Source organism: Siphateles boraxobius, unplaced genomic scaffold, assembly GCF_051911475.1.
Source record: "Siphateles boraxobius isolate OS27281-9 unplaced genomic scaffold, OSU_SipBor_1 6, whole genome shotgun sequence".
Taxonomy (NCBI): domain Eukaryota; kingdom Metazoa; phylum Chordata; class Actinopteri; order Cypriniformes; family Leuciscidae; genus Siphateles; species Siphateles boraxobius.
In genome coordinates, this window is record NW_027509186.1 from 14,861,637 (window position 1) to 14,879,642 (window position 18,006).

Genomic DNA, 18,006 nt, shown 5'->3' on the forward strand with positions numbered 1-18,006 from the left:
TGTATAATAATAATATTTAAAATGTTATTTTAAGCAAATTAATCAAGAGGTCTACTTCCACTGAAAGAGTCTCTGACATGAGAAAATGACACCATGCAAAAAATACACTTTACACACAATATGAATCACTGCATATGGTGAACAGATGTTTTGTGTCATAACTATATTGAAGCCAGATCAGAACCCAGACAAGACATTTTAAGCAATATCAGTGAGAGTGAGTATCAGCAACCTTTTTTTTCTACTTCCACCAATGAAAATAGTTCCAAAAGAAGCCAAATCAACAAGGCTTACGTGTCTCCAAGCAACAAACTGTTCTATAACCATGCATATTTTTTCTTGATCTGAGCTCTGCTTTTAATACCGCACAGCCACACCTTATGCTCTCCAAACTAAATTGTTTTGCTGTCAGTCCATATTGCATCAAATGGTTCAATGCATTTCTTACTGGTAGGAATCAACAAGTTAGAGTCAAGCAGAGTGTAGGTCCACTCTTATTTACACTGTACACCAATAAGTATAGGAGTCACCATCCTTTGTATACTGTTGTCAAATTTTCATATGATACTGCCATTCTTGGTCTTCTGTATAAGGATAAATACATTCAAAATTATACTGCAGATTACAGACTTTGTTACATGGAGTAAAGAACACAGTTTTGTAATTAATGTTAGAAAATCAGAGGAAATGATTGTAGAAAACCACCTATCATGATCAACAATGAGCCCATTAGACAGGTTGCTTAATACACATACTTAGGTATACTTATTGATAATTAACTTTCATGGGAGGTGCATGTGGATAATCTGTGTTGAAAGGTGCAACAAATTTTTTTTTACTTTTTACAGAGGCTCAGACTTTTTGGAGTTGCTCAGAGGGTCATGTTGCTGTTTTATCATGCCTGTACTGAATCCATCTTACTGTGTATAGCGGCCTGTTTTGGTAATCTGACCCTTGAATCTCAGCTGAACCGTTTGGTGAGTACGGCAATGAAGGGTTGGTCTGGGGGTTTACAGTCTATATTCAACAAAATTACTTTTAAACAGGCAAGGAAAATGACCCTGGACCCTTCTCATGTGCTCAATTCAGAATTCGAACCACTTCCATCTGGTCGAAGTTTTTGTACCCCAAGGTTTAGATACAACCACTATAAAAATGATTTTATTCCTTTGGCTGTTAAACTCTAGCGAAAAAAGGACACAACTGTGTGACTGTGTGTGTTATTGGTGTGAGGATCTTGTTATGCAGCTTCATCTGTATTGCCCAATACAAATTTCCCTTAAAAGGGACAGATAAAGTATAAAAGTATGTACTGTAATTCTGGAACCTTTGCAAATCTTGGCCCTATGCGAGAGTTTTATAAAGAAAGAAAAAAAACAACAACTAGCAAATGTCTTAGTATAACCACAGAGGTGAGCAGAATCTGGCCAAGACTCTGAAATTCGAGAAAACAGTTGGTTCTTTAATACACCAGATCCGTCAAGATGCTTTGTCTTCATATGAATTCAGGTTGTGTCCCATTCAAACTGATTTCACCCTATACTTACAGAGACTGAACATGGATTTGCATAAAGTCCAACAGTGAAAGTTGATATGTACCAAAGCAAAAAACTGCCAGATTATGTACTGTATGAATGATATTGAATAACACATAATATACACTCTAAAGTGCACTCAACAGTAATGTAAGACTAATGTGAGAGCACTGTGACTGACTTCCATCAACACGCCATGTGACAAACACACTAACCCACATGCACAGACATAGATGAAGTTCCTCTCGCCTAGCTTACCTCTATCAGCAGGTGTCTTCAAAGCATAGCTTGAAAACGCATTTGCGATGTATTATTCCCCGTGCTCTCGGAATAGTTCGCACGGTTGGAATTCCTGCCCTCTCTCACACACAACTGGCAAAGCACTCTGCCTTCCTCCCAGGCTCATCCCATCTGCAAAGCGAGGGAGAGAAGGAGCTCGAGAGAGAGAGAGAGAGAGAGAGAGAGAGAGAGAGAGAGAGAGAGAGAGATAAGGCAAAATAGAGTAAAGGAGGAGGAGAGACATTGTTTCGATAATGCAGATTGTCATAAGAGAGCTGCATTCCTGGTAATCCAATAGAAGTGAAGTAAAAGCTTCTGTCATTTCAACAGACTTAATGAAAGCAATTTGATTAGGTGGGCCTGCATCTGCACAGCTTCCTTCAGACTCATTGTTTCGGATTTGTGCCGGCCTGTCTCACTCTCAAATTAACTTGCCTTTAAATGTATTTAATGTTTGGCTTGAATACTTACACGATTCCTGCTTGGAGCGGTTCTCTGGAGGGGAGCCATTCAATTGAAACAGCTATTCTTTGAGTGAAGTGAAGCTCAACTGTTACAGAAATGTGCTAGCAACATCAAGGTCATGGGTTTGATTCTCTGGGGGAAATGTTTACCTATGTAGCTTTGTCTGATTTTGTCTGATTTTGAAAATAATCAGTAACCTTGTAAGATCTTAAAAAGGGGTATTCAACATTTTTCAGGCAAATGAGCTATTGATGGGTAAAGAGATGGAGCAGAGACCTGGTACATATTGTTTTCAAAATAAAAACTGTTACATTTTAAACCTGGCCAAAAAAAGTGTATAGTACCACAATTTGGCCATATTTAAAAGGAGAAGCATTCAAATACTTTATTATTGTATAAATAAGCCTACATAACATAAAAATGCTTTCATCACTAATATCTGGAACTTTGAATAAGCCACATTTACATTACAAAAACAAGTTAATTTTATATAAATTAGCCTATATAAAATAAAGAGCTAAAATAAATAAATAAATACAACTCAAATAAAATTAGGCCTTTAACAACTATAACAGAATAAAAATTTATCATGAGATATCCTTCAAGTCAAGTCAATTCACCTTTATTTATATAGGTGCTTTTTACAATACAGATTGTTTCAAAGAAGCTTTACAGAGATAAAAGGAAAATAATGTTGTAATAATATTGTTAAATATAAAATTAAATGTCCCCAACTGTCAGGGTGTGTGCAGGTAGCTGAAGACGAGGATGCAGGAACTTCAAAGTAGTAGATTTATTTACAAAATTAACTTCAGGAAAATACAAGAACAAAAGAAACTCCAGGACTTCAGGGTGTGGCAAGGAACCAAAACTCCATCAGTGACAGAATGGAGAAAAAAACCTTGATTTAGGCAGCATTATAGGTCAGAAGTCAGATCTGATCAGAACTTTCACAATATTTATTCAGTTCCATCTGGTTGGGGGTCGGAGGCATCACGCCGGTATGGAGACGAGTTTGTTGAGGTTTCCATGAGGCCTTCACAGGGCTGATGAGGCTGGCGCTTCAGTGATGCGTTGTCGTCGTGTCCATGGGATGGTCCTTCATCAGATCTGGATACGGCTGGGATCCTGCGGACTGCGGTAAACCTCGGGATAAACAGAGAGACTAATATTAGCATAGACGCCATCCTTCTTTTGATGTACCAAGTACTTCAGGATTTATGAGAAGTGTTCCCGGTTCTGGCTGATCTAAACAATTAAGCCTAACATTGAATTATAGAAGTCTATAATGTGTTATGTGTATGCTAAGCCAAAGAGATGTGTTTCTAGTGTTTTTAGTCTACAATGTGTTTTGTGCTTCCCGGAAAATGTTAGGAAGATTTTTGGTGCTAAATAGGAAAAGGATCTACCGCCAGCAGTCCATTTTGATATTCTATTATCAACTGGCCAGAATTTTGAGATCGCAATAGACGTCAAGGACTATAATGTGTTAAGAGCTCGCTCAAGTACTGGGGAGCTAAACCATTTAGTGTTTTGTAAGTAATCAGCAATATTTTAAAATGTATACAATGTTTAATAGGGAGTCAATGCAGTGTTGACAGAACCGGGCTAATATGGTCATACTTCCTGGTTCTGGTAAGAACTCTAGCGGCTGCATTTTGGACCAGCTGTAGTTTATGTAATAAACGTGCAGGGCAACCACCCAGAGAGCATTACAATAATCTAGCCTTGATGTCATGAATACATTAACTAATTGTTCTGCATTTTTAATTGAGAGCATATGACGTAATTTAGATATATTTTTTTATGATGAAAAAATGCGGTTTCACAGATACTAGACACGTGACTTTCAAATGAAAGATTGGTATCAAAGAGCACACCCAGGTTCCTAACCGACGACGAGGACTTGACAGAGCAGCCATCAAGTGTTAGACAGTATTCTATGTTATTACGTGAGGAAGTTTTTTGTCAAATAATTATCTCTGTATTTTCAGAATTAAGTAGTAGGACTAGTCATCCAGTTTTTTTATATCAGCTATGCATTCCGTTAATTTTCCGTAAATTTCGTCAGGGTGTGAAGAAATATAGAGCTGAGTATCATCAGCATAACAGTGAAAACTAATGCCATGCGTCCTAATGATATCTCCCAAGGGTAGCATGTACAGAGTGAACAGCAACAGTCCTAGTACTGAGCCTTGTGGTACACCATACTGAACTTTTGATCGATGAGACATCTCTTCATTTACTGCTACAAACTGATAACCGTCAGATAAGTATGATTTAAACGAGTGCAATTCCACTAATGCCAACATAATTTTTGAGTCTGTTTAAAAGAATGTTGTGGTTGATAGTGTTAAATGCAGCACTAAGATCGAGTAACACTATAGAGATACAACCACGATCGGTTGATAAGAGCAAATCATTTGTGACTCTACATTGCACACTGCATGACTCTATATTGCACACTGCATGATTCCCTTTCATGCAGTGTGCAATATAGCTGTTTATGAATGTAAACATTCTGCAAAGTGGTAGAATTGAAAGTGCACGATAAATAAGGTTATTGTCTCCTAAAAGAAAAAATCGACTCTGAACTGCCAAGTCGTTTTTCATTCGAATCCAACTGATTTAGGTTATACGTCACTAGAAGATTAATTTGCATAACGCCCGACTATGTTGCACGTTGTCCATTCGCGAACAACTTGACCAGCCCTCAAATGTCATTTTTCTGACGACTACTTCTTAAAGTTCAACGTAGGATTCGTAAACTGCTTGCTCTTGAAAGATGGTCAGTACCCAGTTAATTTGGACCAGCTTGCTCCTCAGAATCACAACCTGTAAGTATGAATAATTATTGATGTATATATTTTCTACCGGGTGTTCAAAATACTTTAGTGTTTTATTGTGTAAGTTTCCAGCTAACCTGCTAACTCGCGTTACTACTGTCTTACTGAAATACTTCTGCTAATCAGCTGTGGGCTACTATTACATAAAGCTGTCTATTAAGGCAGATTGTCTGTTGTTTTTACTATTTTGAGTAAAAATAAAGGATGGATTTGTTTTCCAAATGTTTGTTACATCAGTCATTCACGTTAGTGCCGGGCAAACATATGCACCGTTATTGATACAGTTATTGGTACAGGTCATTGCAATAACTTAGAAAAATACACATCGGTTTGTTGATGGACATGCACTTGTTAATGCTGATGGTGAGGAATTACAGTTGCAACATCTCATAATGTACCTTGCGATAGAGGTTCGGGTTGAATAACTAGTTCTTCCAATGTTTCAGCATCGGACTTGTGCTCGGATTGATATTGTAAAATCGACGTCATCGTTACTGTCTTTAAAGTGTGTAAAATTGCCTCTGGACAGAGCTGATTTTCAGTTATGGTAATAGCATGTAGCTTCCACGTGGTAGACCAATTAAAACAGACTGGGCCATCTGGCCAATCAGAGCAGAGCAGGCTCTCGGAAAGGAGGGATTTAGAGAGACTGATTCACCCATTGAGTCGGTTGAGAATCATTGAAAAATGTGATGATGTGCAATGTAAATTATGAGAAAACTTTTTTAGAACTATTTTTTTTTTACATTTGATGCACGTAAACCTGTTTTAGGAGACACCAAAACAACATTATGAGCCTTTAAAGTAGCATAATAAGGGCACCACGTTATTCCATTCTCCACTTTGCCTTTCTTGAGTTGCAATGTTAATCAGAAACAAAGCAATTATCCCCAATTCAACAACAGCAACACAACTTCTTAATCAGTCTCTCCAACATGAGAGACTGAAACACTATGAAAAAACGAAGCCATGGTTTACACGTCTTATATTGAACAAGCCAATGCATTAATCATCATTACCTTCCAAGCAAGACTGATGGTAGTGCAATGCAAGTAAATGTAAACCAATTAATAACAGCAGAAATTGCATTAAACCATTGTGTCCTAAAGAGAAAACCACTGGAATTGCTCTAAAATGAACCGTTAACTACTTGAAGAATCTCTGTAAAATCTCTGTGGAAGATTTTTTTTTTTTTAATAAATGCATGAGAACTGTGCAGAGTAGCCCTATAAATCTTGTTTACGTTTAAACTAATATGATCGACAGTTAAGTAATAATTTGCGGATTATGGCAAGTGCATGTTTTTGATATTATCAGCAGATTTAAACATCTAGTGGATTGTCCAGCCGTCAGAGGCTGATGAATGAGCACTCATTAGAATTGCAAAGGCTGTCAGCTGCCGCAGCGGAGCGTGGGTCCAGACGGGGTTTGACAGGGCCACCAGACTCCATCGGGGTAATTAATTTGCCACATTCTAAAGGACGTAGGGTGTACTTCTCGAAATTAGGCCGGTAAGAGAAGTGGCAAAGGGTCATAATCAATTGATTATCATGACGACTGGGATGGAGGCGACATGGCTCTTTAATGATTAATGCTTTTGCTTGTGTGCTTTCAGAGAAACCCGTCCCATGCTAATCAAGTCCAGATAAGTTTAACTTAAACCAAGTTTGACAAGCTGGAAAGCAATGCCAGCACATGTATTGTGGTAGCAGAGAACCTAATATGCTGTCTTGTACTATAGATCGATGGTCAGTGTTGGGGTAATGCATTACAAGTAGTCAGATTATGTGGTCCGATTACTTTTTTGATGTAACAAGTAAATTAACTCATTACTTTATACATTTACACATTAAAATTTGTGTTACTTTTTTAAAATGCTCATTACTTTTCAGTTTAATTAATTTGGTTAAACATTTTTAAAATACTCTCTCTTATGTAGACACTTGTAGTCCTAATGTATTCATTCATGCAAATTGTGTAAAACACATTACTTTCCACTTTCAATAGAACAATTTTTGTACAATAGTTGTTTTTATTTTTTTTGTATGCTATTCATAGCTCTAGGGTCAGGAAATATTCTAAGTGTTCAGAATATGATAATATTCTAAATGTGTTTTTAAAAGAAAATTACAGTGTATGTTATATAGACTGTGTTCTTGAATGCATTACTGTGTTGAACACTTGCAAAAAAGAACATATCAGTTAAAACATTACTTTCCATAAAAAGGAGTTAAGTAATGTAATTAGTTTATTTTTTAGGGAGTAACACCATATTGTAACTAGTGCTGTCAAATCGATTAATCACGATTAATCACATCTGACATAAAAGTTTGTGTTTATATAGTGTGTGTGTGTGTGTGTGTGTGTGTGTGTGTGTGTGTGTGTGTGTGTGTGTGTGTGTGTGTGTGTGTGTGTGTGTGTGTGTGTGTGTGTGTGTGTGTGTGTGTGTGTGTGTGTGTGTGTGTACAGTCAAACCAAAATGTATTCAGATACCTTCAACATTTCTCACATTTTCACAGTTTATTCGCTATAGTTTATAAAATGATAATAAAATATAACAAGAACTCAGAGTTATCAAATCAGTTTATATTTCACTGGTTTTGACCATCCTTCTGTTAGACTGTCTCACAGATCGAATAGCTGTCAGCTGTTAAATTTAAGTACACAATTATAGATAATACCAATTTAGGTCAACCAATGACCAAGCAATGCTTCATTTTGTTTAGCCTGCGGTGTAAAATGGTTGCATTAGCAATTAAAGAAAAAACATTTAAGCAAAACATGGTCAGGTCAAAGTGTCTTAATAACTTTTGGTCCCAAATTTTTATACATTTTACTGGTAGTCCACTGTATGAAGAAATTTTGGGTATAATATGTCACTATCACTTACATAAATTAACTATAGTGTCATAATATAAAAATATCAAAATTGATATGGTATACATAAACACACACACACACACACACACACACACACACACACACACACACACACACACACACACACACACACACACACATTGTGCATTATATAAACACAATCTTGTATGTTAAAATGCGATTAATCTCGATTAATCAATTTGACAGCACTAATTGTAACATCACTTTTAAAAGTAATGTTCCCCATTTTCCCCCAATATTTCAAGGTATAGCTTGAATCATTAAATATTATTAGAGTTCAATAATGTATCAAGCCACAAAAGTCACATTATAAAGGCAGAACTTGAACTGTAATTAACCAAATGAAATGCAACAGTACTGTGTGCTAATGAGTGTTCTCCTTGGGGAGCATTTCTGTTATTGGTGCTGAGTGGGTGGCACAGGCTAATTCCCAGAACAAGATGATACATCAGTAGACAAAAACAAGGCTGGTACAGAGGCACAAAATCACTAAACAGGTCTTGCACAACCATTGTTACTTTCTGGATTCACCTTTCAAGCTGACATGAGAGAGCTGCTCGCTATTTTGGTCTGACGTCTTTCTCAAGAGAAGTTGACTGATTGGAGGTGCTCCTATAAAGAATATGGAAAACCTTACGGTGAGTTTCAGATGGTTAGATTGGAATGAATCAATTATTAAATGCAATTAAATTAAATGCTATAAGCTCCAAAAGTGAAATTCGTATCACAAATAAAGGGTGTTTGTAGGCACATCGCAAAGTGGAGGGCCTAAAAGTCGTAACATCACTGTAACTGTGATGGATTTGAGTGGCTTATTGGTTTTAACTGTGGCAACACGGTAAAATATAGCAATGTTTAATAATTGTGAAACAAATAAAATGTTCAATTTTGAAATCATTCTGAAAGTAGTTTATAAACAACTCTGCTGAGTAGTTTATTAGAAGAACTGTAGGCCATTTATGGCCGCATAGAAACTTGACACATTAAAGGGATAGTTTACACAAAAAATCTAAATTCTGTCATCATTTACTCACACTCAAGTTGTTCCAAACCTTCTGTTTGGAAAACACAAAAGCAGATATTTTGAAGAATATGGTTAAGCAAACAGTTGATGGGCCCCATTGACTTCCATAGTATAAAAAAAAAAAAAAAAAGTCAATCTGGAATAGAAACTGTTTGGCTACCAACATTCAGACATTCATTCAGAATTTATTAACACATATTTTTGTAACATTTTAAATGTCTTCACTGTCACTTTAGTTTTGTTTAATGCATTCTTGTCGAATAATTTTTTTTTTTTTTTGGGGGGGGGGGGGGGGGGGGGGGTGTCTGACTCCAAACTTTTTAATGGCATTGTAAGTTATAATGGTGAAAATACACAAAAAAAGTCACCAGTATCATTAACATGAGAGTAAAAAATCTAAATATCAGATATTAAGTTTTTTGGTTTGCTTCTTGAGGTTTTACCCTCTAATGATAGTTTGGTGGGGGGTTTTAACATCTCCTTTGTCCCGTCTCTTTGAGCAGTCAGACAATTGGCGGGAGATTGTGAACAAAAAGCTTCACTTTCCACCGGAGCTGATCCCTGCTATCCAAGAGGGCAACATGGTCTGGGTGGACAGTCTCCTCTCCCTTGGTGATGGGATCATCCGTCAACTGGAAGAGTCTGAGGATCGGTTATGGAGGGAAGCGTTGAACCTCTCCATCCGACTGGGCAGCGAAGACATCATGACTTCCCTTCTTTTGGGCGTCAAGTTTGACTTCCGTCAGATCCATGAAGCTCTACTGGTGGCTGTCGACACCAACCAGCCACGATTCGTCAAACACCTCCTGAACCGCCTGGATCAGGAAAAAGGCAATAAAATGGATGTTCGTTCCTTTAGCATGGCCATCTTCGACCACTCCATCGACGATTCTCAGTTCGCACCAGGAGTGACGCCACTAACGCTGGCCTGCCAGAAGGACCTGTATGAGATCGTAACTATGCTGACCCAGAGAGGCCATGATATTCCCTTGCCTCACTCAATCTCGTGCGCGTGCTTGGAGTGCCGTAACGGACGACAATATGACTTGCTCAAGTTCTCGCTGTCCCGTATAAATACGTACAGAGGCATTGCCAGCCGCGCATATTTGTCGATCACCTCGGAAGACGCCATGCTCAGCGCTTTCCACCACAGCCGAGAACTGCGCAAACTGTCTAAGAAAGAACCAGAATTTAAGGTGAGCTCAGAAAAAAATGGTCATTCATTTTCTGAAAACATCACAAATAACAAATTCAAAAGACAAATCGTCAGAGTCAAAGTGCTTCCCAGACAGCAACATAGTGTCGGCCCAGATCCGGCCCACCTCTGGTACACGTGGATTCTACACAACCCAGATGTGGGCGGGATCTGGGCCAACACTATGTTGCTGTCTGGGCTGTTTTTCATGAACCAATCTGCTACCAGTAACCGACTTGTTGTTTTTACAAGCATGTCCTTTCGCAGATTATGCTTCATAACTTGTTAACATACACTATAAAGTAATGCAAATGATTTAATGGTGTTATTTCATCAGGTAAAAACATTTTAAGCAAAACAAAAAACTGTTGATTTTTGCCATTACCGCCAGATAAACCTTTTGAGCTCCAAAACTCCATTTCAAATCTTTTGCACACTTTGATTGATTTTTAACATTTCTTTCTCAAAACTCTTTATTGATGTTAAGCCTCAGTACCTGGCTTTGGAAAAGCTGTGTCAGGAGTTTGCTGTGGAGCTTCTGGGAATGTGCCGGAACCAGAGCGAGGTCTCCACCATCCTCAACAGTGCTGAGGGGGACAGTGAGGATGAAGAACTAGGCCTAGATGAACAGACATTTGAGGAAGGCATCCCCAACCTCGCTCGTCTTCGCCAGGCGGTCAACTACAATCAAAAACAGGTACATCATCTTGGTTTCATTGCAGCAGATAACTGAAAAAAGTGATACATATCACTTACAAAAAATCTATAAAAAACCTACATTAAAGGTGAAGTAAGAGATTTCTGAGAAACGCTGTGCATGAACACACAAAATGCATGAACACGCAATGCAAGGGTGGATGTCTCCTTATCATAGTTGAAGCAGAGCAAAATAATGCTTTGCAAAAAATAACGACAAGGGATAACAAAAAATGAACATACATGTAACTGGTCCTACTCGACCCACTCCGAGCGGAGATTCCAACAGGCGTCTCTGGCATGTGAGTTGGGCGTGCAAACAAGGACGCTAAAGACTGCAGTCTCTATCATCAGTTGCTAGCGTGCCTCTTTAGGCCAGGGGATTGAGGTTTCCTCACTAAGCTCTTACTTGTTAGCCTCCGTTACATACAGTAGCTACACAACGAGTATTCAAGCAAGAGTTGGTTGTTAGACGACAGCAGTATAGCATCCAGACGATAGTAACAGACTGTACTGTTACTAGCTAACATTACAACAACAGCATATCTTGGTTCTGAGAAACAAAAACAATGTTTTACACATTTAAATATATTTAAAAATGTTTATTTATTTTTTTATTTGCATTTTAGTTTTAGCATATCAAGATAAAGTTGGCATAAAATGGAAGTTGATATAGTCTTTTCTTCCCTATTGTGACGTATATCAGAGTGAAATGGCTTTTTGAACAAGAAAAAAAGTAGGGCGGGACTTGATTTTGTCCAAGGGCAATTGATTGGATGGTTGGATGTCTGTGGTTTGCTATTGGTCGATCTCATGTGAGTAACAGGTTGTCAGTAAACACAGAAGAGAAGAGATGTTGCTGCAAGAGGGATGGGAAGTTATTTTGATTAAAGATTGCAAAGACACATGAATAAAAAAAAAAATAAAAAACGTGCAAAGATAAATCATCTATTATACACACACACATATATATACACACACACACACACAGAGACACACACACACACGCGCGTTTTCTTTTTCTTTTAACGTTAACGTTTATTTAATTTCAAGTAATGACAATTTTTTTTTTTATGGTTTTAGTTTTAGTAAACTATAATAACCCTGGTTCAGGTAACACACTGCCCACACAGACTGATGTATTTCAGGAGAAACACAGGGCATGTGAACCTCATCTTTCAAAAGCTCACAGTCGTTTGACCCCTGCGTTGATGCCGTATGGGATGCCTGATTGATTGACAGTTGGCTGGGAGGCCTGACTGTTTGTTTTCCTCGTCTAGTTTGTGACTCATCCCATCTGCCAGCAAGTGCTCTCCTCCATTTGGTGCGGGAGCCTGTCAGGTTGGAGGGGAAGTCGAACTGCCTGGAAATTGCTGGTGTCTTTGGGCATTTTCATTACCATGCCGGTTCTGTGCCTTGTTTACTGGATCGCCCCAAAGTCCAAGGTAAATTTGAGTCCGTGCTGATAATAGTTCAATAACATCATAATAATCAAGAAATCAAATGCCACGGCTGATGTAAACAGCATTCATTCAGGTTTCAATTATTTATTTTTGTTTTACCAGCTGGGTAAATTGCTGAAGGTTCCCGTGATTAAGTTCCTGTTACACTCTGCATCATACATGTGGTTCCTCATCACTCTTTTGACGGAGTCTATTTTCATGGAGATCTACCGTAATGAGTTCGCCTCCCGGAAGCAGAACATTCTCCATAACTCTCTTCACATGATATGGGTCGCAGGTAGGTCATGTTGCCAAATAAAAATCCATAGAAAAATCATGCAGAATAGGGCATTAACACTTGCTTTAGAAGTACTAATAAAAGCGTGTGTGTGTGAGTGTGTGTGGATGGATGGATATGAGAGAGAGAGAGAGAGAGAGAGAGAGAGAGAGAGAGAGAGAGAGAGAGAGAGAGAGAGAGAGAGAGAGAGAGAGAGAGAGAGAGAGAGAGAGAGAGAGAGAATGATTATTATCTAAAAAGGACGTTTTCATTTTCTATATTGTTAGGTTTCTTCTGGTTTGAGTGTAAGGAAGTTTGGCTCGATGGTTTGAAGAGTTACTTCTTGGATTTATGGAACATTCTGGATATGATGGTGCTGAGCATGTATCTGGCATCCTTCACACTGCGCATTCTCATCGTGCTCAAGGGACATTTCCTCTGTCAGGACTCCAGCACACAAGAGCTGTGTGACTATTTCACCAACACAGGTGACATCTCACAAATCCATATATCCTTACTGCAACTGAATTAATATATAATAATATATATTACTAAAAATCATATATAATGATAATAATGTTAAATTATATCAAAATAATAATAATTGTTGTAATTTAATTTAAATAATAGTATTATTGTTAATTATTATTACAATAACAAGTATTCTTGTTAGTAGTAGTATAATTGTCATAATAATTATCATAATAATAATTATTGTAATCAAATTTAAATAATAAGATTACTTGTTATTGTAATAATAATAATTATTATGATTTTATTAGTAGTTATAATAGCAGTATAATTGTCATAATTTCAGCATTATTATTTATTTGTATTATTATTATTATTAAAGCATATATTTTGCTCATGTTTCTGAACAGCACGAGAGGACTGGAAACAGGAGGATCCTCAGCTGATTGCAGAGACTCTCTTTGCCGTGACCAGCATGTTGAGTTTCACACGTCTCGCCTACATTCTGCCGGCCCATGAATCCCTGGGAACCCTGCAGATATCCATGGGAAGAATGATCGATGACATGATGAGGTCAGATCTCGGGGTTTGATCTTCACGATCGCACGTCCAATATGCTTACAAGAGGAGAGAGGCTTTCATCAAATGTTTTTCTTCCTCTACAGGTTCATGTTCATCCTCATGATTATAGGAACAGCATTTTTGTGCGGAATAAATAACATATATGTCCCATATGTTGTTTCTGAACATCTTGGCAGGTGATTAATAACTTATTTACATGTAATTTCACGTGTTTGGTTGGAGATGAATTATAAATGTGTTTGTCTCTTGTATTCCTTTTAAGATTTAATGAGACATTTAACTTCCTCTTCTGGACCATGTTTGGAATGGCAAACCAAGAATATGTAGACATGCATGATTACGCTCTGGCGGAGTTTGTAGGAAGGGTCTTCTATGGGATATTCACACTGCTCATCGTAATAGTGCTCCTGAACATGCTTATTGCCATGATCTCAAACTCATTTCAGAGGATTGAGGTGAGCACGTGTAGTATGAAGAATGATTTTAAATGATTTGGTAGGAAACACTGTAGTTTTAGCACTCAAAAATGAAAATTGCATTTATTTACAGTTCATGTCGTTTAAACCTGTATTCCAGTGGAAAACAAAACACGACCATCCTTCCTTAATTTTAATTTTTTTAAATTGAGTGTTCATTGAAGGGTTCCAAGACCCCATGAATTTTGTTGCACTTGAACCAGAAATAAACACACACACACACACACACACACACACACACACACACACACACACACACACACACACACACACACACACACACACACACACACACACACACACACACACACACACACACACAAATAAATAAATTTTAATTTAAAAAAAGTAACAAATCCTTCCCTCGTAGGTGAAATTGACCCCCATAGGAATGATTGGAATGCGAGGAATACTTCTATACACATAGAAAAACCTAACCATTCTCAAAATTGGAATAAAAAGGCCAAACTTTACCAAAACATTATTTTATAATGTCTACATGTGTATCTGAATTCATACTGAAGAGAAATGACTTAAAGACACAGAGGAACAGCTTATTTGCTCCAAATATAGCTATAGAGCCATGAAATATCATGTTATATATATTTTTTCCCACAATAGGTCGGCAAGGACAGCCAATGTAAGATCTTTTTAGCTGAATTAAAATGTTTAGGGATGAAATTGTGAGTTAGTTGAAATAATGTGAGGAATGTGCTTAAATTACTATTTATTGATTATTTATTGATTAAATCTAGTAATTTAAAGGTAAAAAAAATTGCATTAAAAATGGAAAAAAAATATAATCAAAATGAAATAAAATAAGCTTTCTGGAAAAAAAATAAGTATAATTTTAGAGCTTCGGTTCATTTTGACCTGCGAGATACGGATTTGTTACAAAACGTGAGGGAAGGATGAGGGTTACGAATATTTACATATCTTTTGTTCAAAACGTCTCTTCCTCACAGGATGATGCAGATGTTGAGTGGAAGTTTGCTCGCTCTAAACTCTACCTCAGTTACTTTAGGGAGGGTCTAACTATGCCAGTTCCCTTTAATATCATCCCATCTCCAAAGGCTCTCTTTTATGTCTTAAGGTAGGAAAACTTAAGCAATGTCATACCTTGTATAGTGACTGGATGATATCCCAGAAAATGTGAACTTCTATGAGGTTCTTCACCTTTAGGACTAGATGTAACCCTCGTGTTCCTCGCTGTTTTGTGTAGAAGCATCTTCCAAAAGATTTGCTGTTGCTGTAAGAAGAAAGCCCCAGAATATCCTCCCATCACATCTGTGGTGAGTATCCGTACCGTATGAGTATTTTTATAACTAGATCCTCTATAATTCTTGGTTAAATTTGGCTGATGAGGTGTTTTTCATACTTTTTTGTAGTCTGGCAATACCCTGAATAACAGCGGAGGTCAAGGTGAGGGCAGAGTGCCATACCGCCTGCAGGTCACCAAGGCTCTAGTGCACCGCTATATTGAAGCCGCACGCAGAGAGTTTGAAGAGAGCAAGCGTAAAGGTAGGTCATATTTTCGTCATCTCTGGGTAATAATCCAAAAGCGTGCAGTAATTCAGGAAAGAAGTACAGCATTAAACTACCTAACAATTAACTGTTCATGGTTCTGTGGCCTAGTGGTCAAAGATATGTTCTAGTAACCACAAGGTTGTGGGTTCAAACCCCAGAAGGGAATCCTTCAGAAAGACTTCGGCTCAATCCCAATAGACCCTTTGGCCCTACCCCTCCGTTTTGCGAGTTCACGTCTAGGGGTAGGGTGTCCCGATTCTTGTTGTGATAGAGGGGTAGGGCGAAGGGGTAGAGGTTGTGATAAAGGGGTAGGTCGAGGGCTACATAGCCCTCGAAACGGAGATTTTTCAGAGGCACACTCCGAACGGAGGGCTACGAGAAAGTTTGCAGAATACATCGCGAATCACCGGCAAGATGGCTTCGCAAACGATTCAACATTTTAATTTAGCCCCAGATGACACCACCATGCACTTTATTTAATCTTATAATAATAATAATAAAATAATATAGTAATTTAAATGAAGCAATTGTATTATAAATTACCTTTCCGAAACAGAAAAGAGATAAATTTCGAGGAAGGAACGTTATAATCATCATATTTCCTCAGAGGTAAGAGCAGCGGCGCTCATTGTCCGTCGTTGTCATGGAGAAATCCTGTAAAAACTCGTCGCTTCCGTACGTCAGAGCGATCATCGACGAATGATGACGTATCGGGTTCAGGAAGGGTTGTTCCATTTCGTAGGGGAATATTTCAACCCCTTGGCCCTTGTAACTCTATTTTAAGGGCCAAAGGGGTACACTCGAAAACAAGGGGTATGGGCAAGGGGTGAATTGGGATTGAGAATTCACCACAGGTTTCTCCAGAGGAACTGTCTCTGTATTTAAAGAATGGAATAAGTGTACTAGAATACAAAATGGATAAAAGTGTCTGATTATTTAATACTTGTTTTAAGACAGTTAGGCTACTTCTGGGATCAACACTTGGAATGCATACAGTATCATAATTCAGTAAACACTCTGTAGTGCATACTAGAGCCAGGCCGCAGGAAGTAGGGGTGCTGTTTTCACAGGTGTATAAATGCATTTGTTTTATCAAGAAAAATAATTTTAAATCAGTAACCCTTCGGTAAGGAATTTAATTAAGTGTAAGTGGGCTAGCCTACACGTGTTGTAAGTAGGTTTTAATTTTACATCGTTTACTTTCTTGAAACTGGAATAGTCTATTATTATGTTGATTGACGCACACCAGAAATGCTTTAGCAAAAATGCTAACAAAATGACAAAAATGCTCAAAGTTTTGTGGGCAAAAACAAGCCTCAATGCAGTGCAGCCATTCACAGGAGATTTGTTTAAAAAAAATGCTAGTCTATCTCGTAAATAAGTGGTTATTTCAGATTTTTAATTAATTTTGTTAGTTGTTACAATGCGTGTTACTCATGCAGCAAGTAGAATGCTTTTATGAACCTTGCCATTGTCTTTGCTACTAATTCCTGTTGTTGTGATGCTCAGATGTGGGGAACAGAATCACAGAGCTGAATAAAGTTGTGGGCCGGCTGCACACTGAGATGAAGGACTTCCACCAGAAGCTGCAGTGGCGGCGCACAAGCCAGCCAGACCAGGCCAACATTCTGGGCAAATACATCATGGGGGCAAGAAACAATTTCCGTGACTTTGATAAGAATGAGGCCATGGGGTGTGAAAATACAGGTCTGCACATCAGTATGCAGCTCACAGAGGAAGAGGACGAGAAGAAAGGAGAGATCGTCTCAGAGGAGAGGGAGGAGCCCGAGTCCGAGGGCCCCGTGGAGCCCGTCCCAGGAGAAGAAACCGCTAGCACTCCTGATGTATGAGGAAAAAAACACTGGGATGTCGCAGCGCGCTGCCGTTCCCTGGCAAAATATCTAGTAAGAAGTTTCTAGATAGATTCAAAACACTTTGAATTACTGATCAAATTTAACATACTGTCGCCAGGTTTAATATGTAATTTGTATCGTAATTGATATTTGAATTAAAACGCCTAGACGGATACATCTTTTTTATATAAGATTGAGGTTTAGATTATGACAAAAAATATATGATAGATAAATACATTTGCTGAATGCTCTGTTTTCTGGACATTTTCACAATGAATGTGAAATTTAAAAAACCTTAAATGAGAATTACCAAAAACTTTTTTCCACAAAATAAAAGCACATACTATTTTCATGTTGATAGAAGACCTCATGTGTTATATTATGATTATCAATGAAAAAAAAAAGCACTTTCCACTAAAAAGATACAAATTAAGGTT

The 18,006-nt window shown here is 37.9% G+C and overlaps 2 protein-coding genes across 6 annotated transcripts in view; one reads left to right on the forward strand and one right to left on the reverse strand.

Moving 5' to 3' along the window:
• Window positions 1-1,950, reverse strand: part of robo2 (roundabout, axon guidance receptor, homolog 2 (Drosophila)) — a 516,011-nt gene extending 514,061 nt beyond the window's left edge. For 3 of the 5 annotated variants that reach the window (XM_077207775.1, XM_077207769.1, XM_077207773.1), the window contains exon 1: window positions 1,794-1,950. The gene's annotated coding sequence lies outside the window, so the exon portion shown is untranslated. The remainder of the gene's footprint in view (window positions 1-1,793) is intronic. The other 2 variants (XM_077207780.1, XM_077207768.1) reach the window with 2 other exon arrangements.
• A 7,549-nt stretch (window positions 1,951-9,499) lies between these two features.
• On the forward strand, window positions 9,500-17,925 carry trpc2a (transient receptor potential cation channel subfamily C member 2a). The gene is made up of 12 exons (XM_077209049.1): window positions 9,500-10,246; window positions 10,733-10,942; window positions 12,222-12,386; window positions 12,507-12,681; window positions 12,948-13,148; window positions 13,542-13,704; window positions 13,797-13,889; window positions 13,976-14,168; window positions 15,155-15,282; window positions 15,412-15,481; window positions 15,578-15,710; window positions 17,226-17,925. Exons 1-12 carry the CDS (start codon window positions 9,500-9,502, stop codon window positions 17,564-17,566), a joined length of 2,619 nt encoding a protein of 872 aa, XP_077065164.1. The 3' UTR covers window positions 17,567-17,925.
• Window positions 17,926-18,006: the final 81 nt, after the last annotated feature.